At 34.7% G+C, this 24,712-nt stretch overlaps 1 protein-coding gene across 1 annotated transcript; it reads left to right on the plus strand.

Moving 5' to 3' along the window:
• The first annotated feature begins 20,153 nt into the window (after nt 1–20,153).
• Nucleotides 20,154–23,866, plus strand: LOC114749908 (receptor-like protein kinase 5). The gene is made up of 2 exons (XM_028938448.1): nt 20,154–22,820; nt 23,457–23,866. Exons 1-2 carry the CDS (start codon nt 20,189–20,191, stop codon nt 23,864–23,866), a joined length of 3,042 nt encoding a protein of 1,013 aa, XP_028794281.1. The 5' UTR covers nt 20,154–20,188.
• Nucleotides 23,867–24,712: the final 846 nt, after the last annotated feature.

The raw sequence follows: 24,712 nt of genomic DNA on the forward strand, positions 1-24,712 counted from the left end.
TCATCACTAATTGGATTACCGACAGAATTTCTTACAGAATCGTAGTTCCGTTGGTAATTACCGATGAAATTAGAGATGAAATCAGAATTCTATCGTTAATTACTGATAGAATTTTTCCGTCTCTAATTACCAACGGAATTTCAATTCTGTCACTAATATATTTTTTTTAAAAAAATTAAAATGCCACCTCACCTTCGCCATCACATGTCACCACCTTATCTCCACGTGTCGCTGCTATCTCTCACCTCCACATGTCGCCGCCACCTCAGCTCTGCCACCATGTGTCATGACCTCATCTCCACATGTCTCTGTCACCTCACCTCTGTCAGCACGTGTCACTATCTCACATGTCACCTTGTATTGTCACGTGTCGCCACCATATAATTCCTCCTCAAAGTGACTTCTCCATGGCTCGAACCAAAGACTTCGTTTGTGTACGTGCGCAACTTCACCAGTTGAGTTACAATGAACTTAATGACTTATTATGCAAAATTAAATATATATAATATTCTCTTACACAAATAATTATATATACACATATATATTATTAGAAACTAAAAATAAACTATATGATAATTTTAATCATAACTATTTTTGTAACAAAATTTTTAGATATTTGTTTTACTATTTATTTTATAATGCTTTATTTTTTAAAAAACATTATTTTAAATATAATATTAATTTCCAATGACACTAATTTTGAATTTTAAATAGTAAATAATTGTTTCATAAATATATTTTTTTAATTTAATTCTTTTATTTAACATTCATAAGATATATATTTAATTATATATTTATTATATTATTTTTTATATTATATTAAATATTATATTTTAGTCACGGAATTAGTCACGGAAAAATATTTCGTCGCAAATGTTAATTATAAAATTTTAGCCACGGAATTTTCTAATGGAAAAATTTCGTGACTAAGTTTAGCGACAGAATTTTTTATGGGTAATCCGTCAGAAATTAGCGACGAAAATTATTCTGTCACTAATTCTATCAGTAATTAGTTTTTTTTTTCTTTTAGTGAATGGCCATGCCTTTTGATGGCGCCACGGCAGAGGAATTCATCAATCAAGGCTACCAACTAATTCAAGGGGCTACTTATGTTGGATTGTTCAAGAATGTGTGCATCAAGGATGTTAAAAGGTTCGAGAAGGCCATTCAGGTAAAATATGTTGCAAACGATGAAGTCAATACTCTTTAGTGGATGTAATCTCATCGTATTAATATTATATCTTATTAATATATACTATCTCGGGTTCTAATTATAAGAGCTAGTTGACTAATTTGAAGAGATTGAGAAAATAGGTTAAGTTAGTTATTTATAATAAATAGATGTTACCTTTACTAAAATATCATTGCTAATTAAGTGTGTTGGCTAGAAGTATTATTATTAGAAGAACTACTTTGGAAACAAATACATAAATATTAGAGACAAAACAGATTGGGATCTTATATTTATGATCAAAATAAAAATCAAACAATGTCTTCTTATATTAAAAACTAAAAGTAGTATCTTTTTTGGTAGTTCCTTATAGCTGAGCATTATTATTGTTGTTGTTGTTGTTGTTAAAGGGTGTGGTTTATTTGGCAATATTTTGCTGTGTCTTCATTCTCTGGCTTCTTGTTACTAATGATTTTTAAATTCGCGGATTTGCTTGTAATTGAGTAATGACAATCATTTTCTGTTCTGCATGTTCTTATATGCAGTGCTGTGTTTCTTCTTCTAACCCACTTTTGAATACCTAAAAAAACCAATGCAATATAAATGCCACGGGCAGCCCATAAATTCCAATTGCAATCAAAATAAATCAATCTAAAAATTGTAAAATATTTAGTGTTAATATCACTGTTAGTCCATATAATTTAATCGAATTTTGGTTTTCCTCCATGTATTTTCAAATTATTTTTTTTGGTTCCTATAACTTTTTTTGGTCTAAAAATGATAGTCCTAATATAATATTTCATAAGGATTTGGATCTAAATTTAGTGGCATTAATGAAAGTCAAATATATGATTTAAAACTAAAACTTATTAAAAATATATATATAGGGACTAAAACAAAAACTTGTCAAAATATTTATCTTTCCATTTAAAAAAGAAGGTTTTGTTGTAAGAATGTGTCAAATACTCTTCCGGTCATTAACATAAGATCTAATTAACTAATTTGATTAGAGTTAGAAAGTTAGGTAAGTTAATTAATTATAAAAAATATGACATTTTTTAAAACACCATAATTATTTTTCTTAATATTCTTCTCCTCTCTCCTACTTGATTATGGTTGAGGAAGTATTCATATGGATAATTTTAAAAAAATTAATAAATATAAGAAATAGGTTTTATATTTAGAACCAAAATTAACTCAATAATTGGGTTTTATATTGATGACCGAAATAGTATTATAATTAATTAAGCATATGAAAATTGCATCCAGTTTTTTAATAAAAGATGATGATATTCCATATGGGTAAAATAGTTTAAATTAAAGTGCGCACAGTGAGCAATATCCTTGAATAATGTAAAGAGCATAAATGAAATACAAGATATCATCATATTTATTACTAGTCCTAATTATGACAGCTTAACTAATGTAAAAGCTAAAGAAGAAGTTTACTTTCATCATAAATATAAAACTTTAATTGACTTTGTCTCTTAGGTTTATAATTTTTTCCAAAGCCATCTCATTTGATTATATTACACATATTAAGGGGTTATCAATCAAAGATAATTCCAATGCACTTGATTAGAGTGGATAATTTAAAAAAATCAAGGTACATCTATCACAATAACTAATTTAACTAATTCTCTTAATATTCATAAATTAATTACATGGTTATAACGGATGAAAAGTACTACGTGAGATGATGATGTGTTTTGTTGTACTCCTCCGGTCTTTAATATAAGACCTATTCAATTAATTTGATTAGATTAAGAAAATTAGGTAAGTTAGTTAATTATGAGAAAATTGACACATTTTTCCTAAAACACTATAATCATCTTTTTTAATACCACATCTTTCTCTTCTATTTGATTATGGTTGAGGGAGTATCCATAGGGGTAATTTAGAGAAAATTGATAAATTTGATAAATGAGTCTTATATTTAGAAATAAAACCAACTCAAGAATTGAGTCCTATATTAAGGACCGAAGGAGTATTTATAAATTATAAGCTGTGTGGGCATGGAGACCTTTCATTTCGTGTCACAGAAGTTACAGCTGAGCATTATGTTGAAGCTGAGTTTGGGTTTAGAATGACTTTAGATCCCTTGAAAAGAAAAATTTATCAGCTTGGTCCCTTGAAACAATAGCCTTTTCCAAATTGACGCCTATGATATATTCTAGGAAAGTTTGGTTAAAAATATGTATGTGTAAAAGTTTTCAAGATAAAAGACATTGGGACATAATCAAAGATATATTGCACATAATTAAAGGAGAGTTGTGCTCTCTCAAATTCATGTTTTTTTTATCTAATAAAATTTTCAAACATGCACTTTCAACCAATTTCCCCTGTTTTTATTTTAAAAAAATTGATTTTTAAAATAGGGACTAAAATATTAATAATTTTCTTCAAAACACTCAAACAACAGCGTTATTTTCCCAAGAATATGTTGCAATAACTCGGCCACCAAATTCTCACGCAAGTTTGAACTCTTTCTTCTAAACGAGTCACATTACCAACAGGGGTGTTGGTCTCAATCGCTCGATGTGTTTTCTGAGCCTGTCAAAAAAATGCCGAACTCAGTCCAAAAAAAACAACTCGAAAAAAATAGACATTTTGGGCCGATCTAATCATGGGCAGGGCCAGGCTGAGGATAAGTCATGCAGCCCTACCCATTTAGGCCCCCAAAAACAATAATTATTTATATTATAATATGTATTTTTTGCCAGAATTATAATATAGATGGTGTAATATTAATATATTATATTTCAATTGAAATTATGTTGTAAGACTCTCTTTTAACTTTTTTAAATTACTGTGTCTTATAATCGTTTTTTTTTTTTACTTTTTCATATTGATATTACTTCATATATCATGAAATTAAACTAATTTGAATGTGACATATAGAACACTATAAATCAAATTAAACTATGAGTTAATAATATTCCTCATATCCTAAATATAAAACCCATTTTGTAGTATAATTTACACTGTAAAGTGAATCTTATGTTTAGGACTGGAGGAATATAATTGAATATGTTAATATAGCTTGTATTGTGAAGATTAATGCATATCATTTAAAACTTAAGGCTTTAATTATAATTTTTTATTTTCTTGTTTTTAAAAAAATATGGATGTTATTTAATTCTGGAAGCATAGATGTTTGTTAAGATATATAGCAATATTTTAATTTCAAGACTCAAGCTGCAAACTTGGACAAGGAGAGCCCGCCCGGCCCTGCCTGTATTAATCATGTCCAAAATGATTAGGGCTTCTATTGGGTAGAGTTGAGTAGCGGGTTGCAAAACCTTTAGACTAGGTATCGGACAGGAATCCTGCTCTGTTCAACCTTGTTCAAACACACCCTTAATCACCAATATACCATAAGGAATAGTTTTTGGGAAAATTGTATTTGCACTATGTTTGGCACGAGGTTTTTGGAGGGGAGGAGAGGGAAGTTGCTCCCCCCTTGTTTGGCTGGTGCAATTTTTTAGGAAGGTAGGGGAGTTGCTCCCCTCCCCTTGTTTAGTTAAGATATTTTTTAAAAAAGAGAAGGGCTCTTCTCCCCTCCTCTTCCCTTCTGAAAAAGTAGGATTTTTTGGAAGGGGATGAGAAATAATATTTTAATTCTTTATATACCCTTTCGATTTATTAACCCCTGATCAGTTGTAAACATTTTTATATAAGAGAATTCTTTTAAACATCTAGCAAGAGGTTATTAAGATAATTGTCTCTAAAATTAATGAGCATTTGTGACCCTTTTTTTTTTCTCTCTCTCTCTCTCGTTCTAATTCCAAGAGGCTGTCGGTATTTTCTTTTACCTTCAAGGTTTTTTCTCTAATTGAAATCTATCATTCACGACTTTTTATCTTGATATTTTATAAGTGTCTGATTGTGTCTTGTAAGTCAAAATTAGTGAATTGCATTATATATATAATTATATCTTGATAAAATAAAAAAGTGAGAAAATTCATTTAAATTTTTTGAGGTTAAAATAGTCAATTTTTTATTAGAACAAAATAAGGTATCATTGAAATTTCTCCCTTCCCTCCCCTCTAATCAATCTAAAGAGGAGATTATTAAAATCCCTTCCCCCTCCCTCCCCTCCCCTTTGTAGCGACTCTCCCTTTTTCTCTCCTCCCCTTTCATTGATTAAAATCCCTTTCCTTCCCTTTTCTCCTCTAAGCCAAACATAACGTTAAGGACTGCTGTAGCCAATCAATATCAGTCAACTTCCAAAACATTCCAAAATTTCAGTTAACCCCCTTTAGACCAAAATGAAATTAATACCCCTCATTTTAAAAATAAATAAATATTAATTGTCACCGGTGTTCCAACCACCAGAGCTCTAACGTCAGGTGGTGGCCACCTGAGTGTTGGTGGTCGAACCTCCGCCCTTAGGTGGCTGGAGGATATTTTTCTAAAAAATAAAGTGGTCAAAGGAAGGTTTGAACCCATGACCCCTTGGCGCACCAAAAATGATGTGACTACCAAGCCAACCAAAACATTGAGTTATATGATGCAAAAAAATATATATAACAAAACAAATGCAAGTGTCCAAGTGTAAATAAACAAGTGAAATTCAACGATTTACAACAAAAACTTAGTGATTTATAAGTAATATAATAGAATTCACAACTCCAAATGCAAGTGTTTAAGTACGAATAAGTAAGTAAAATTTGAATATTTACAATAAAAGCTTATGGATTTGCAACCCAAATTCGACGATTCACAAAAAACACAAGAATTTACAACCCAAAATATAAGGGTTTAAGTATGAATAAATAAGTAAAATTCAGTTATTTACAACCCAAATTTAGTTATTCATAAGAAACATAAACATTACAAAACTAATAAGAGAATTCACAACTTCAAATACAAGTATTCATGTTCCTTATGAATCATTAAATTTGGGTTGTAAATATCTGAATTTTTGTTGTAAATCACTAAATTTCACTTATTTATTCACACTCAAATATGTATATTTTGGGTTGTGAATTCCTTTTTGTTTCTTATCAATTACCGAATCTGGGTTGCAAATTTATAAACTTTTGTTATAAATATTCAAATTTTGCTTGCTCATTCACACTTAAACACTTGTATTTGGGGTTGTGAATTCCATTATGTTACTTGTAAATCGCCAAATTTGTTTTGTACATTGCTAAATTTCACTTATAAATTGGTAAATTTTACTTGTTCACTTACATTTGGACACTTGCATTTGTTTTGTTATATATATTTTTCTTTGCATTATATAATTAAATGATTTGGTTGGTTTGGTGGTCACATTATTTTTGGTATACCAAGGGGTCATGGGTTCAAACCTTCCCTTGGTTGCCTTATTTTAAAAAAAATATCTTTCAGCCATCGAAACTATAGGGGTAGCCACCGGAGCTCCAACCTCTGGCAGCAACCACCTGAGTGCCGGTGGCCGGAACTCCGGTAACAATTAATATTTATTTTTTTTTAAAAAAGAAAGATATTATTGTAATCTTACTTTTAATTTTAATTTCATTTTCGTCCAAAGGGGTTTGATCGAAGTTTTGAAATATTTTAGGAGTTGATTGATATTAATTAGCTAGCGGTCCTTAAATAAAATTTCCCTAGTTTTTCCCTTCTAGTGAAGCAAGTTTATGTGTTTATTTGTAACTTTCATTCTTGTATTATTTTACTGATAAAAAAAAACATAATCTTCCTCAGTTAGCTGATAAGACAAGTAACCCAACAAAAAAATTAGCATTATTATTGTGATAGGAAAAAAGTTTACAACATTGGCTGTGGAAACTTCTTTCTTATAGCGGTTTACTTCCAAGAATGGCAAGCTGTCCATTCTTAAAATTTTAGTTTAGGTATATTTTTATTCTTGAAAATTTTCAAGGTGCAAGGTCATTGTAAACTTGAGAGTGATGAAATGTTATCTATTAAATATTAAAAAGGTGCAATATTATCCTTCTATTAAACGGATTTTTTTTTTAACTTTTCTTTCCCTCCACGTCTCTCCAGTTTCCATTTTAAAATCGTTAAATTAAATTTTGAACTATTCATTTTTTTTGACCGAATGAAACCTAATATTTAACAATTTGAATTTATTTATTTTAATCTATGGGTTAAGATGACACGCGAGGAGGAAGCTGAGGGAAAGGGAAGCGCCGAAAAGTCACTCCCTGTTAAACTTCCCGTTATTTTGTCCGTTAATTGACCAGGGAAATTAGAAAGGAGACGTCAAAACTTACAAATAAATACTACTTTTAGTTTTTAATATAAAAAATAGTTAATTAATTTAAGTATATTAAAAAAATTAGTTATATTAGTTATTTGTAATAAATATGTATTATCTTTTCTGAATTATCCTTGCTAATCAAATATATTGATTAGAACTACCGTTATTATAAGAATAATTTAAAAATAAATAAATATGAAAGATAAAATAGATTATGGTCTTATATTTAAGATTAAAATAAAAGTTAAACAAGTTTTTATATTAAAAACTGGAGATAACATCTCATAAAAAAATAATACCGATTAAGTTCCTAAGTTACAATTAAATGCCGAGGAACTAATGTTATTTCTTACTATGTAAAACGCTTAATAGTATGTAACCAAAAAAATAAAAAAACGCTTAAAAGTGTCATTTTGACCAAATACTGTGACTAATTAAGTAATTATCGGGTGATTATTGAATCACCCGCGCTTGCGTCAGTGAGTGACTCAAAATATTATACTACCTCCAATCCTTAAGATAAAAGTTTGTTTGATTTTTATTTTAATTTTAAATATAAGAACCTAATCCACTTTATCTATCACGTTTATCTATTTTTTTCAAAATAGTTTTTGTAATGATAATAGTTCTAACCAATACACTTAATTAGTAAGAATATTTTAGAAAAAATAATATTTATTTGTTGCAAATAACTAACTTAACTAGTTTCCTTAATCTACTTAAATTAGTCAATCAACTCTTATATTAAGGACTGGAGATAGCATTTTCTAAAATATTAATTTGTTAATATACTAAATATTATTATTTAGACACCTTTACATGTAATTTATAAGTTAAGCTTTGAGATTGATAAATCTTCTAAAAATTTCTAACTTAAACTAGTGTCTGTGTAATTTAATTTACAAGTTAATATGTTTCTTACACTCGTAAATTTCTGAAGAACTTATAAATTGACGTGCCATATTAATTTACAACTTAAATAGTGTAAAAAAAAAACTAGTGTGTACTAATTAGCATAAATATAGAAAGAGATTGTTTGGGAAATGGGACCATACGGCTTCCTTTTTCATTTTTCTTCCTTTTCTTTCTAATTTACCTCATTAGTATTGTCGTTGCCCCTATTACTGTTGTTATTATGAATGATATGACGATCATGATCAATATGAAATATAAAATTTACAATAAATTAAAATTATGTGTGTTCATACTCATATGTTATGATCTAATAAACGAGTATGTGTGTACATACTTGTTTGTTCGAGCATAATAGATGAGGATGAACAATTCATACTCATCAATTATGCTCTAACAAACGAGTATGTAGATATGTACTCGTCTGTTAAGTAATAGACGAAAAAGTTTTAACTTTAAATTTTGAATTTTTAGGACATAGTGTCATTTTTTTAATCAGATTAGAACGAATTCTAGCGGCAATTTCTCTTTTTCTCCTTTTTTCCTTCCCCACAAGCGTCCTCTTTTCTCTCTTCCTCTCTTCTCATGCAACAACCAGCATTCTCTTATCTTCTCCTTCTTGACCGACAGCAGCTCCTATTCTCTTTTCTTTCTTAGTGATGCTAAAACTCGACGACACAATGGACTCCACGGCCAGCCTCTCTTTTCGATGGCGGATAGCTCCTCCTCTCTTCTCTTGCGTGCTTAACAACACTCTCTTCTTCTTTTTCCACCGTTTTAGCTTTGCAAGAAGCAAGGTAAGTGATGTAAAACAAGAAAGGATTGGACGGGATGAGAGGTTAGAGAAGAGGAAGAAGAAGAGAGGAGAAGTAGAGAAGCAGGGAGAACGAGAGAAAACTGATCGATAAATTCTAAATACCAAGTATGATTACAACTGAAACCCTAGACTATTTATAAGGAAGAAATAAAATAAATAAAAGAAATAAAATGAGGAAAGTGGGGGTGAGTGGGGTAACTGCCCACTCTCTAAATAAAACAATAATAAAATAATTAGTTAATCTACATCATTTCTCCCCGGGTTGGAAGAACTCGCCACTGGAGAGTTGGACAGCTGGAAGTCATCAAGGAAGGCGGGGTCCATACGACGAAATTCGTCCTCGGTAAGCCATGTGGCGTCTGCATCAGTGCAGCCTTTCCAACGAACGAGGTAACGACTAATGGGACCTGCTGGAGTGGATATCGTCTGCTCATCCATCACGGCATCAATGGCTGGGGCAGGCGGCGCAACCTTGGGCAACGGTGGAGTTGGGGCTTGGTAGGTCGAAGTACCTGCAGAATCATCAGAACACAAAGGGGGCGGCTCGAAAGTGCCCCGATAAGGAACAAGATCCTCAACATTAAATACTGGACTGATAGCCATATCTGGAGGTAACTCTAATAAGTATGCATTGGGCCCTAACTTCTTGGAAATGCAAAATGGGCCAGAGGCACGGGCATGCAGCTTCTTGTAAGGCCTCTTTGGAAAACGCTCAGGCCGTATACGAGCCATGACAAGATCGCCAACATCGAACTCCTGGTGACGTCGATGGACATTAGCAGCTACTTTATACCTGTCATTATTTAAAGTTAACTTACGCCTAACCTCAGCATGAATATCATGAAGGCGATGTGCAAAGGTCTCGGCGGACTCAGAAGGGCGAGCAGACAGGGGAAGGGGAACAAGGTCAACAGGCTGCTTTGGGTTGTAACCTTGAACAATTTGGAATGGGCTTTTACCAGTGGATCTATTGACCGAGTTATTGTAAGCAAATTCAGCTATAGGCAAGACTAAATCCCAGTTACCAGGCTTATCGCCAACTAAACTACGGAGCAGGTCACCTAAGCTACGGTTAGTCACTTCAGTCTGTCCGTCAATCTGAGGGTGGAAAGCAGACGAGAACTTCAGTTGTGTACCGAATAGCTTCCAAAGGGTCTTCCAGAAATAGCTGACAAACTTGACATCCCTATCAGAGACGATAGTGGTAGGCAAACCGTGAAGACGCACAACCTCTCGAAAGAAAAGCTTTGCCAGATGTGAGGCATCGGTAGTCCTACACGGAATAAAATGTGCCATCTTTGAGAATCTATCAACCACAACCAAGACAGAGTCGTGCCCTCTCACTGTCTTAGGCAATCCAAGCACGAAATCCATGCTAATGTCCTTCCAAGGTGCCTCAGGAACAGGAAGAGGCGTGTACAATCCAGTATTCCTCTTCTTTGCTTTGGCCGTATGGCATGTACGACACTGGGAAAGGATTCGAGCAACATCACGCTTAAGGGAAGGCCAGTAGAACCTATCTTCAACCAGGACCGTAGTCTTCTGAACGCCAAAGTGTCCGGCTAACCCTCCAGCATGCAATTCCCAAACAAGAAAATCGCGTACTGACGTGCGGGGAATGCACAATCTTGTCCCATGGAACAGGTAGCCATCATTGATAAGGAAATCCACATGATCGTGGCGGTTGCCATCTTTAACCTCGTTATAAATGATGCCAAAGTCAGGACACGAGGTGTACTCATCCCTGAGCCGGTCAAAGCCCATGACACTAACCGTCAGAGTGTTGAGAACGTGGATTCTTCGACTAAGAGCGTCAGCTACTTTGTTCTCTACCCCTGGGCGGTGCTTGACCACGAAGGTAAACTCCTGAATGAATTCGCTCCACTTGGCATGTTTGGCATTCAAATGCCGTTGGGAGCTAAGGAACTTGAGAGACTGGTGGTCTGAGTATATGACAAACTGTTGGGGAAGGAGGTAGTACTTCCAATGCTCCAAAGAGCGAACAATGGCGTAGAACTCTTTGTCATACGTGGAGTACTTTTGCTTGGCCTCATTGAGCTTCTCACTGAAGTAGGTGACAGGGTGGCCTTCTTGGCTGAGAACGCCTCCAATCCCAACCCCGGATGCATCGCACGCAACTTCAAAGCACTTGTTGAAATCAGGTAAAGCCAGGACGGGAGCACTCGAGAGTTTCTTCTTAATAGTGCTGAAAGTTGTGGAGGCCATGGGAGTCCAGTTGAACTTATCCTTCTTCAGGCAGTCAGTAATTGGAGACATAAGTGTGCTGAAGTCTCTGATGAAACGCCGATAGAAAGATGCAAGCCCATGGAAGCTACGTGCTTCATGCAGTGTCTGCGGTTCTGGCCAATCTTGAATAGCTCGGACTTTCGCAGGGTCGGCAGATAAGCCTTGTTCCGAGACGATGAATCCGAGAAACATAACTTGGCTCTGTAGGAAGGAGCACTTTGGTAGGTTGAGATAAAATTTCTCCTTCCGCAGGGTCAGAAGCACCTGTCTAAGGTGGTGCAAGTGGTCATCTCTGGACTTACTAAAAACCAGGATGTCATCAAAATAGACAACCACGAACTTTCCCAGATAGGGTTGCAGCATATGCGTCATCACTCGCATAAATGTGCTCGGGGCATTTGTTAAGCCAAATGGCATAACGAGCCACTCGTACAGTCCATCTTGTGTCTTGAATGCGGTCTTCCACTCATCTCCTGGTCTGATTCGAATCTGATGGTAACCACTACGAAGATCAAGCTTGGAGAACCACTTAGACCCAGACACAAAATCAAGCATGTCCTCTAACCTAGGGATCGGGAACCTGTACTTGACAGTTATCTTGTTTATGGCTCGACTATCAACACACATTCTCCACGAGCCGTCTTTCTTCGGAGTCAGAAGGGTAGGGACAGCACAAGGACTGAGGCTATGCTGGATATAGCCCTTCTCAAGCAAGCTGTTAACCTGACGATTGAGCTCTTCCCGATCTTTAGGGTTCATCCTGTAGTGTGGAAGGTTGGGGAGCTGTGATCCTGGAACCAAATCGATTGCATGCTGGATGTTCCTCATGGGTGGCAAGTCAGGAGGTAACTCCTCAGGTGCAACATCTTTAAACTCGTCCAAGAGTTGGGTCACTTCTTTTGGGAAGTTGTCAGGTATTGGTGCAGGAGGAGAAATGACTTTAGAAACAACAGCAAGGATGACATCACCCTCTCTACTTTCTTCGATGAATTGCTTTTCCGTGAGGAGGTGAATGTTGATAGGTTTAGAAGTGGATCCTTTCGTAGGGATTAAACCTTTTGCTTTAGGCTCAGGCTTTGCAGGACGGAGTAAGATGGTCTTGCCCTCATGCTTGAAGATGTGGTTGTTCGCTCGGCCTTGGATAGTGACATCATGGTCATGTAGCCACGGGCGTCCTAAAAGAATATGAGACACATCCATAGGGATCACAACACATAAAACATCCTCCTTGTAGTCACCCAACTGGAGTGGAACTCGACACTGCTGAGTGATAAGCAATGAAGTGTTGTCAACCCATGCAACTCGGAAAGGCTTAGCAATTTGCTCCGTCTTAAGTCCAAGACGAGCAACACCTCGACTAGAGATCACATTCCTTTCACTTCCACTATCAATAACTAGCTTGCATGACTTATCACCGCACTTCACGAAGGTGTGGAAGATACTGTTCCGTTTCCATGAGTCATCTGGCGTTGGGACAGTCAGGAGGCATCGCATCACTCCAAGATGACCCAATGGCATGTCATCACAATTAATTTCATCGTCCACATCAGAAGGAATATCGACAGGGTCGATGACGACGTTTGGCTCGCTCTCGAGTAGTGCATCATCTTGAGATTCGATAAGCAATGCACGTTGCGGACACTTTGAAGCGATGTGTCCCTTAGAGTGACACTTGAAACACTCTATCGATGGGCTACTGTGCGAGCGTTCGAGGCTAATGACTCTCTTGGTCTAGAAGCGCTTGGTCCTGAAAATTGTTGACTTACCCGCTGATTGCCCGAAACAGTGGAGCTGCGTGTTGGACGAGACTCTAATCCAGAGAAGCTGGGACGCCTGAAAGAGGGATACTTAGGCAGGGAGTCAATGTCGATAGCCTTATGATATGCTTCCTCTAAAGTGTAAGGACGGTTTACTCTGAGCTCCCTCTGTATGTCATCCCTAAGGCCGCTGATGAACCTCTCAATAACCACAAAACTCGGCTCATTTAAGTCATTGCAGATCAGAAGGTCATCGTATCGAGAGACGTAGTCGGCTGCCGATGAGGTTCCTTGCTTGAGGTTGTTCAATTGGTTGAAAAGCATGCTTAAGTGACTGACCGGCACGTACTTTTCCTTAAGCTTCAACTTCATCTCCTCCCAAGTAGTGACAGGAGGTTGCCCTAGGCGTTCAAGGTTCGTTTGGACAAACTGCCAATACTTCCTTGCAGATCCTACGAGCTTTATCTTGGTAAAACGAACACGTTGTATGTCACTCATATTGTACCACTTGAAGTAGTCGTCCATGGTGGCTAACCAATCAAGGAAGGCATTCGCATCTAAACGACCATCAAAGTCAGGTGCCTCAACTTTAACCCTCTTCGTCGCATCATCATTGTAGTCTTGCCGAGGGGTGTCTCGGTATCGTCTGGGCGGCGACGGTTCTCGTCCATACCTAGGGCGCGCGGCGTATCCTCCATAGGCTCGTCGGTTCACAACATGGGATTCGTAGCGAGCCTCTGTCCCTTGCTCATCCCATGGGTTGTCCTCTTCCTCGAACTGTGGGGGAAGGGTCTCAACGTGTAGCAGTTTAGCCTGCGGGTTACGTAGCCCTATAGACAGTTGGGAGCCTCTAGTGTGAGATGGTCCAATGGTGTCGAACTTAAGGTGCGCTTGATTGGTCTCAGGTACATTTCCAAGAATCCCTTCTGCACCTTTACTAAATACATGCCTATCAATTCTTAGGAGAGAATCTCTAATTTCTTGCTGGGAGGTCCTAAGCTCTTGATTAGATACCTTAAGCTCCTGAGTAGTGGCTCTAAGCTCCTGACACTGGGAGTTATATTCTTGCTTAATCTCGGCCAAAGATTCTTAAGGCATTTGGTAAGTTCATTCAGTTTTAGTTCAAAGTTGAAGTCTTTGGTCCATTTGGGATTGAAGGGAGCTAACACGAGGTTCTAAAGATTGAAGTGCTTGGTCTAAGGTGTCTTGTCTATTTTCAATATCACGAATAGTCATGCAGTAGATAGACGAAAGCTAACAACAAATAATGAAGCAAGTAAAGAGCTACTAATAAAATGAAAATAAATTCTTCCTCCTTTTTTTTTTTTGCTTTTTTTTTTGCTTTTTTTTTTTGCTTCTTTTTTTTTCTCCTTTTTTTTTTTTAAAACAAATGAAAATGCTAATAAAATATAATATCTACGGTAGACAGTAATCAATAAAATGGCAAAAGCAAACTAGTAACCTCCAATATGTCAAACTAGTCACAGTAAGTTAAAGAGAGGGTCAGTTGCGCCTTACCAACGCACTTAAAGAGACCAGAAAAAATTACCCTAAAGTGTCTAAATGATTCTGTGGCCAAAGTGAAAATTTTTGACAAAATCTGGGTCCAGAAGTGTAATTTTCTCCAACGAACAGGGTCAGACAGTAAAATTTCGAAACTTGGGGTGAATCCGAAATTTTCTGGAAATTATGGGCCAGACTATGTAATTTTTGCTAAAACTGAATCTGAGCCGCAGAGGCACGGAGGCTCGTGGATCTCACGCGCAGAGATTCTTCTGGAGCGTGTAGGCGCGTGGAATCTCCGTTGACCATGAAATTCTGGTGGCTGGCCATGTTCCTCGTGACGAAGGCGATGGAGGTGGTTTCGTGGCAAATGGAAGTCGGACAAGTGAGATCTGGGCCTTCAAAGTGACGCTGATGGTGACGCTGGCTCGTGGAGGCTGTTTCTGGTGGTTTCTGGTTGTGAAACTTTGAGATCTGGACGGATTGTTGCCTACGGTGAGAATGGAAGTGGCGGCGCGGTGAACGGTCGTCGGAAAGTGAGCGAACAATGGTGAAGGAACGGCGGCCGTGGGTTGTTTGACTAAGGGCGTGTTTGGGCGTTTCAAAAATCAAAAGGCACAAGGGAAACCAGGCTCTGGTACCAAAATTGATGTAAAACAAGAAAGGATTGGACGGGATGAGAGGTTAGAGAAGAGGAAGAAGAAGAGAGGAGAAGTAGAGAAGCAGGGAGAACGGGAGAAAACTGATCGATAAATTCTAAATGCCAAGTCTGATTATAACTGAAACCCTAGACTATTTATAAGGAAGAAATAAAATAAATAAAAGAAATAAAATGAGGAAAGTGGGGGTGAGTGGGGTAACTGCCCACTCTCTAAATAAAACAATAATAAAATAATTAGTTAATCTGCATCAGTAAGTTATGTGATTTGGTGTTGAATGTTTTGGTTGTATGAGACTATTATATGTGTGTGAAAAGTGATTGTTTGAGTATTTTGGTGTTGAAAATTTTCTATTTAAATTGATTGTTGGTGAATAATAGCTTTTGAAAAGTAATGGTAGTGATTGGAAAAGTATATTAAGATTAAAAGCATATTAAACTTGTTTAAATATTAATGCACATAAGGTATTTGTGAAAATGTCTAGGAGAGAATTTGTTGGAATATGATAGTTAATTAAGTGTCCTCAATGTTTAATCTTCATATTAAATTTTAGAAAGGTATAGGATTCTAAAAGTTAAAATATCTAATTAAAGAAGTTAGGATGTCATTAGATTTTCTAGTTTTAAACTTTCTTATGTTATGTGACTGAGTTAAGGTGTTTTTTTTTTTAACTAAGCTAATTTGGATGTTATTGTTGTTATTTGCTTTGACTCTTAAAATTATGATTTGTATGGAAAGAGTAACATAATTTGATTCTGCTGAATTACTATCATTGTTGTTCTGTTTTGGTTTTGTTTTATACACTTTAGAATTATAAGTTATAGTAAAAACTGACGGTGCAAATAATTTCATATTTTTTAAATAAAAGGCCACTATATTCGTCTGTTCACGAATATGGTGCCACATATTCGTCTTTTTTGGCATATTTGTTTGTTTTGAAAAAACAGACGAATATGCCAAAAAAGACGAATATGATATTCGTCTGTTCTGGGAAGACAGACAAATATGCAAGGCATATATCTGTCTGTTTTGCTGAACAGACGAATATTTGCCTTACATATTCGTCTGTTACAAAATAAATGAATATCTAACTTCTATCTATGTCTCTTTTGTCTACGTCTCCTTTTAAACAGACAAAAAAAAAAGCTTCTAAAATAGACAAAAATGGATCTTTTTGTAGTAGTGAAAGTAAAGAGATTTTTTATATATGTTAGTTTAAATACATATCATTAAAAAAGACATTTTAAGAAAAAACTATTAAACTAATGTATATTTATGGTACATAACTAACTTAACTGTTTTTTAATACCCATAAATTAGTTATTTCATTGTTATATTAAGGACCAGATCAGAGAATATTATTTATACATATAATTTTTTTATTAAATTTTATTTAATTATTACATGATTAGTTGGACTGTTGAAACCATGAAAATTGAGATCCATCAGCTTTTTAAGTTTGGTATTTGGTTTGACTTTTAAAACATTACTTCTAAGATGTCCAGATGTTATTTTCCCAAAAAATATATTGAACAGGCAAATATATACCTCAGCCAAGTTCAAGTCTTTCTTCAAGCATTGTTGTTTTCCCTTTTAGGGGGTGTTTGGGTGATTATCCAAACCATGGTTTGGGGACCTAAACCATAGTTTGGGAAAAAATTACCCAAACACCTATCAATTTTTCAAAACCATGGTTTTATGATAAAACCATGGTTTGCCTATCAAAACCAAGGTTTTGTAATAAGCTAAAAATTTTTGCTTTTTGAGTGGTTCTCCCCCCACCCCCTACGTATGGTTTGTTTTTTTTTGGTTGAAAATAATTATTTAGTTTTCTAAAAACATAATCTTATATTTTATAATTATATATACACATATCAACAATTACCACATCTTGTTTTTAATATAAGACCTCATTCGATTTGTATTTGGTTCTAAATATAAAACCCCAATCTACTTTATTTCTCATATTTGTCTGTCGTTTTTTAAGTTATAACCAATAAACTTAATTAATAGGGATATTGTAGGAAAGGCAACACCTGTTTATTACAAATAACTAACTTAACTTATTTTTTTAATTTACTCAAATTAGTCAACTAACTCTTACATTTACAACTGGATATAGTAATTAATATATGTTTTTATACATTGTTTATTATGTTGGCAAAAAAAATAATAAATTTATTATTTCGGTATTTAATGTAAGACCTAATTGGAGATTTAATATTGGTCTTAAATGTAAGATTATTGTTCTGGTCATTAATGTAAAACCTAATTAAAGAGTTAATATATAGACAAGGTCTTAATACCTTCATTAATAGAATCTTCGTTTCACATAGCTCGGCTTTGTGACTCCATAAGAGATCAAATTATTCACTATATACAAGAATAATCATGTCCCTTTTATTTTCTTTTTTCTTTTCAGATAATGTAATGTGTTGTTAAAAAAAACTATTTGGACAAATATATTTCGTTGCAACCTCTATTATTAAGACAATTAATATGAAATTTTTTTGTGTGGTTATTTAATTTTGTGAAAAAAAAATATGGGATTTCATCTTTAAAATTTTTAAGAAATAATAATATTTTTTTGGCAAAGTAAATCATTTTCCTAAAAACATATTTAATTATTTTATTAATATATATTCACTTTAATTTTTTATTAATTATATTATTTATGTCTTATTTATTATGTGGCCAAAATATATATTATTAACAAATTTATTACTTTAAATAAACATATATTATGAAATATATCTTACATGTAATTATCATTTAAATTTATGTCCTTTTTAGTAATTTCTACATATCAAAAAGCACTTCTGACAACAATTATCCAAACACTCTCACTTTATCAGAATCACTTTTTCAGAAAATCTATTCTTTCAAAATCTATTCTCCCCAGAATCTATTCTCCAAAAGCTATTCTTCAAACCATGGTTTTGCCTCATCCTATAACTAGCTTATGTGTTGTTAGCATGCAATCTTGATTCTAGCATTATTTTAATGATAACAAACATGTTTTTCCCTCTGCTAGAGGATAATATAGATACAATCCAGCAAAAAATTAAATAGCATTATTGGTGATTAAAAAAAAAACTCATTTCGTTATATTGGCTATGGAAACTTCTTTCATATAATATCCCATGTCAACAATGCTAGGCTGTATACTCTTAGTATTTTATTTTATTTTATTGACCATATTTATATTTTATTTTAGCATTATATGATGTCATGAATGATGCCAAAAGGTCCTATTGCTAATCTATTTTATTGAAGCATTTTCCAAAGCACACTCCACTTCCACAACCATATCATTCAAATACATCACCTAAATTCATTCAAAAACCACTAACGTATTTTTACCTAATTATTTAATATAATATTTGATCTAGCTAACTAATTTAAATCCGAAGATTCTTAGGCCTAAATTAAAAATTCTGTTGATATAACTTTTTTTATTTATAAAATTAAAACCTTTATCTTTTAAGAAACATCAAGTTCATTTCATTAAACCTAACAATCATATCTATAATTTTTTTCTCTTTTGACTGAGTTACTATATTTACTGTTAATAAAGAATAATTGGCAGATATTGGATTATTGGTATAACCACTAAATTTTAGTCAATCAAACTGACGTGAAAAGAAATCTCAGTCGTGCGCATTTGGGAAGTTAATCACCGAGCACATAATTACTCTTTGACCAACTGATTCCTTTTCTTTTAATAAAAAATTCAGGAAGTATTTTCCATTCTAAATGTTAGATAATTAATTACAGAAATTAAAAAATCAATTAAGTTATTTATTTATAAAAATATGTATTAATTATCTAAGGTACTCATTTTAATTATTTATATTACAAACTACTTCATCCATTAAAAAATCTTTTAATATATGTAAGTAATATGAAGAGTTTAAAAACATTATAAATTTGAAAAAAAATAGATTGATTACTTACATTTAGAAGGTAAGTTTTAGTTTTAAATACAAATCATTAATTAATATTTCTCATATAAGAAAAGTTTATCATTTTTTTAAATTAATCACCTAACTTGTAAATTGATATATTACTTTTGATCCTAGTTATAAGGCCTAATTTATAGTCTATGAGGACTTATAATTAAAACTGAAGCTAGTATAATATAATGTTACATGTACTTATTTTAGAAAAGTGAGTTCACAAATCTTATAATTAAATAATTTATCTAGTTTTCTTATTTTATCTAAATTAAATAAATAACTCGTGTATTAACAACTTAGACTTGTTTAGTGTGTCTTTTGTCCTACCCATTCCATCCTTGACCGGATAAAAAAGACTGGGACGAGAGAGGTTAAAATAAAATTGGAAACAGAACCAACGGGGGAATTGTGTTTAACCCAAAAAAACGCTAATCTCTCATCGTAAAATAAACTAAGATTGAAATCTTTTTTAACAAAAAAAAAATCTCATATTTAATGTCGGATAATGCTTCCAATAAAACTGCTTGGAAAGTAACTATGGTCTATGGGCAGGAAACAGAGAGTGGGAATGGAACGCCAGAAGGAAAGATCCGTTGACTTCCATCTAGAAAGTTGAGTGGTTGCATCGTGCCGGATAGTATTTAAAGATTTTACAACCAACCAATCATGTTATTTGTGTGGGGCCCACAGGGGACTTAACGTCTCTGACCCTCCAAATATATTTGACTTTGAAAAGTCCAAGTTCGGCATTGGAAGGAAAGCCAACATGCGACCAGAATTTTCGTCCTTTCAACGTTCAGGATCTGTGTGTAAAACCCGACATTGCAAACAGCTGCAACCATGTGATAATGCATGCGTGAACGTGATTCACTCTTTCTCCTCGAACTCATCACCCAATCCGATTTCCTTTTCGAAATCACTACGAGAGGAGTGAAATTCACATACCCAGATGAGAAATTCAACTCCATTGTTCTGTCTCCATGTCCCCCTTAATTACTTCTTCTTCCTTCTCTTTCTGAGCTGTGCGAATTCTCAGTCCGAACTCTATGATCAAGAACATGGAGTTCTGCTAAGGATGAAACAGTACTTTAAAAGCCCATCTTCTCTCAGTCACTGGACACAATCAGATTCATTTCATTGTTCATGGAAAGAGATCACCTGCGACAATAACTCTGTTACAGGGCTGGCTCTAAAAGAGATCAATATCAGACAACCGATACCAACTTTCATCTGTGAGCTTAAAAACCTCACTTCTATTGATTTTCAATGGAATTTCATTCCTGGGGAGTTCCCAACGTATCTCTACAACTGTTCCAAGCTGGAGCACCTGGACCTTTCTAATAATTACTTTGTTGGTAAGGTTCCAGAGGACATTGACAGATTGGCTAGCCTGCGTTTTCTTAACCTCGGCGGCAACAACTTTTCCGGTGAGATTCCGGCGAGCGTTACGCGGTTAAAAGAGCTCACAAGTCTTCAGCTTAGTCTCTGTCTATTTAATGGTAGCGTCCCAAGTGACATAGGCGACTTATCCAATCTTGAAGTCTTGAATTTGGGCTTCAACCCATTCTCTTCTTCAAAGTTTCCTTCTAGCTTCACCAACCTCACGAAGTTGAAGGATTTTGTGATGTCTGATTGCAACTTGATTGGTGAAATCCCAGAAAGTATTGGGAACCTGGTGGCCTTAGAGATGTTGGATTTATCCCAAAATCAGTTAAGCGGCAAAATTCCAAGTAGTTTGTTTATGCTGAAGAATCTCAGCAGAATGTTTCTTTCAAGGAATCAGCTTGATGGGGAGCTACCTCAAGTGATTGAAGCTTTATACTTGACCATCATTGATCTTGCTCAGAACAAGCTTACAGGAAAGATACCTAATGGCTTTGGAAATCTCCATAAGCTAACTGGTATGAACTTGGGCCTTAATCAATTATCAGGTGAGATTCCCGAAAGCCTCGGCCGTCTTCAATCTATAATGGATTTCAGCGTCTTCTTCAACCATTTATCAGGTAACATTCCTCCAGAGTTTGGGCTCCATTCAAACCTTAGAAGATTTGAACTTGCATCAAACAGTTTAACAGGCAGTCTTCCTCAGAATTTGTGTTACCATGGCAGTTTATTTCGGTTAACAGCTTATGACAACAAACTCAGTGGGGAATTACCGAAATCATTAGGAAATTGTAGCAGCTTGCTCGAGTTGAGGGTTGACAATAATGAGCTCTCTGGTGAAATTCCTAGCAGCCTTTGGGCGTCTCAGCATTTGTCACTTTTCATGATCAATGACAATAAGTTCACAGGTGAGCTTCCTAAAACACTGCCTGTGAATGTTTCACGGATGGTAATTAGTTACAATCAGTTTTCCGGTAGGATTCCAGCGGGAATATCTTCCATGAAGAATCTGGTTGTGTTTAGTGCAAGCAGCAACCTCTTTAACGGAAGTATTCCACAAGAGCTAACCAGTCTTTCCCAGCTAGCAACTTTGCTTCTTGATCAGAACAAACTTTCTGGGCCGCTTCCGTCTAAAATCATATCATGGAAATCTCTAAGAATTCTAAACTTGAGCCAAAATCAACTTTCTGGGGAAATCCCAGATTCAGTTACTCGTTTGGTTGACCTTGCACAACTAGACTTGTCGGAAAACCAATTATCTGGCCAAATTCCATCTCAACTAGGCCTTTTGAGAAACTCTGATCTCAACCTTTCCTCTAATCATTTGACTGGGAAGATTCCTAGTGAATTCGAAAATATTGCTTATGCCACCAACTTTTTGAACAATCCTGGCCTTTGTGCTAACACAGATGGATTAAACCTTAAATTGTGCAATTCTGATTCTGTCCCTCAGAAGTCAAGCAAACGCTCATCCATGTCTCTTGCTTTGATCATAGGCCTTGCTACAGTAGCCTCCATAGCAGTTTCCTTGTTATCACTTTTCATGATGAAATTCTACCTAAAGAGAAAGCAAGAGTTGGACACTTCATGGAAGTTGACTTCCTTCCAGAAGCTAACTTTCACAGAATCAAAGATTGTCTCATCCTTGACAGACCATAACATCATAGGCAGAGGAGGGTACGGTACAGTGTACCTTGTCGCTGTCAATGATAAAGACTATGTTGCTGTGAAGAGGATAAGCAATAACAGGAAGTTAGATCATAAGCTTGAGAATGCATTTCTTGCAGAAGTTGAAATCTTAGGCACTATTCGTCACATCAACATAGTGAAGTTACTATGTTGTATATCTAATGAGGATTCTTTACTTCTTGTATATGAGTATTTGGAACATCGTAGTCTTGATAAGTGGCTGCACAAAAAGAATGGCTCATTGGGTTTGTCATCTGCAGTTCATAGTATTATTCTTGACTGGCCAAGGAGATTGCACATAGCAATTGGGATTGTACAAGGTTTGAGCTACATGCATCATGATAACTCACCGCCCATTATTCATCGTGATGTCAAAGTAAGTAACATTCTCTTGGACTCTCAGTTCAATGCAAAAGTTGCAGATTTTGGCCTTGCCAAGATGTTGATCAAACCAGGACAACTTGATACCATGTCATGTGTGGTTGGCTCTTTCGGTTACATTGCTCCAGGTAAATAATGCCACAAGTAGTCAAATATAGAATCAATATGTAATAGGTAGTTGTACCGCTGATATGCTGTGAGTGATATTATTTTAGAATTCATGCAAAGCATGAGTCCATATTTTACTATGAAAAAATTAATCCCCAGATCTTTATACTTTCACCTGATTTTTAATTAAGTCTCTGTAGTTTTTTTATCAGGTGGTCCTTATCATCTTTTTTTGATCAGGTCTTTCTAGTTTCACATGATTTCTTATCAAATCCTATAATTTCAGATAACTGATAAAAAAGAAAACTACAAAGACTTAAATACAATCATGTGATACTATCAGAACTTGATGAGAAACAAATTATTGAGTGTTGGCAAAAACAAATACCAAGTGCTCATGGATTAAGCTTCTCTTCTAGTTTTCAGTGAACTATTTGGTCCTTGGCTTTGTATCTAGGTGTAATCATAGAAAAATTAGTAAATATGCAGTTTAGTCCACAAAAATCACAAATTTATTGCTTGTTAGTCCTTCCCTCACCTTCTAAGTCACCTGACAGAAAGACTAATAAGGGATGCCTAGTTTCAAATTAGTTTTCTTTCCTTTTAAACTGCACAAAACTGATATGAATGCTAAGTGAAACATATTGAATCTGCAGAATATGCTCAAACGAAAAGAGTGAATGAAAAGGTTGATGTATATGGCTTTGGGGTTATCCTTCTGGAGCTGACAACAGGAAAAGAAGCTAACTATGGAGATGAGTACTCGTCTCTTGCAGAATGGGCATGGCGTCAGATTCAACTAGGAAACAACATAGAAAAAGTTCTAGACGAAGATGTTAAGGAAACTTCATACTTGGAGGAGATGTGCGGTGTCTTCAAGCTTGGGGTGATGTGTACAGCCAAAGAGCCAGCTGCTAGGCCTTCCATGAAGGAGGTTCTGAATATATTGCTCCGCTTGAAAGAACCATGTGGTTATGTAGAAATGAATTTTGGTCATTTAGATGATGTTCCTCTCCTGAAGAATTCCAAAAGGGAGAGTAGGTTAGATATTGATAATGATAGCTAACTAGATTTATGTTTGTGTTATGAAATGTTGGGGCCTGAGATGGCTTATAATAGGCTGTAACTTATAAATTTCATATCATTTTTGTATAATGAATTGATAGAGGATGTAAATATATGTGAGAATTACATTTGATCTTCAACTGTCTCTTTTTTCTCTATCTCTTCTACTCCCTCCTCTCTTGTATAAGAGCTACAAGAACTGAATAACAAATGTGCATTAAGAAAATTAATTAAATTAGTTATTTATAAAATATTTGTATTGGTTTCTTTACAATATCTCTTTTAATCATTTGCATTTTTTATAGAAACTCTTTTAATAATTGTAATTAATAAAGATAATTTGGAGAAAATGTTACTACCTCTCTAGTTCTTAATATGAAAGTTGGTTGGGGGTTGGATTTGGTTCTAAATATAAGAGTTTAATTTTTTTGCCTCTCATTTTTCCCAAGCTATCTCTATTAATTGTGAGAGGTTCCACCAAAGGGTATTCCAATGCATATGACTAAAAAAAGTAGTTTAGGGATGTGAACACATATTTATGACCAATAACCAACTAAATTAATCTCCTTCATATCCTCAAATTAGATATCTAATTCTTATATTAATGACTTGATATAGTATAAATGTGGAGGTTAAAGCAGATTGAGAGTGTTATATATTTAGGATTAAAATACACTTTTTAACTAACTCCTATATTTAAAATTGGGTGGAGTATGTATAATTATACATACTTTTTTTGCATATAAAATATTTGAATTTGAAAGTCTTCTCTTATTTCTAAAATAAATAGAATTGTGATATCAAAGATTATCAGTTATGTTAAATATAAAATGAAAATTATAACAAG

Source organism: Neltuma alba, unplaced genomic scaffold (assembly GCF_004799145.2).
Source record: "Neltuma alba isolate B1F8T4 unplaced genomic scaffold, ASM479914v2 tig00006221_pilon, whole genome shotgun sequence".
Classification (NCBI taxonomy): Eukaryota; Viridiplantae; Streptophyta; class Magnoliopsida; order Fabales; family Fabaceae; genus Neltuma; species Neltuma alba.

What these genes read in the sequence shown, in the direction of transcription:
- LOC114749908 (XM_028938448.1), top strand. Translation starts at nt 20,189, where the DNA reads ATGAGAAATTCAACTCCATTGTTCTGTCTCCATGTCCCCCTTAATTAC. An exon ending in TTTCGGTTACATTGCTCCAG is followed by an intron (nt 22,821 to 23,456) that starts GTAAATAATGCC and finishes TTGAATCTGCAG; the next exon opens with AATATGCTCAAACGAAAAGA.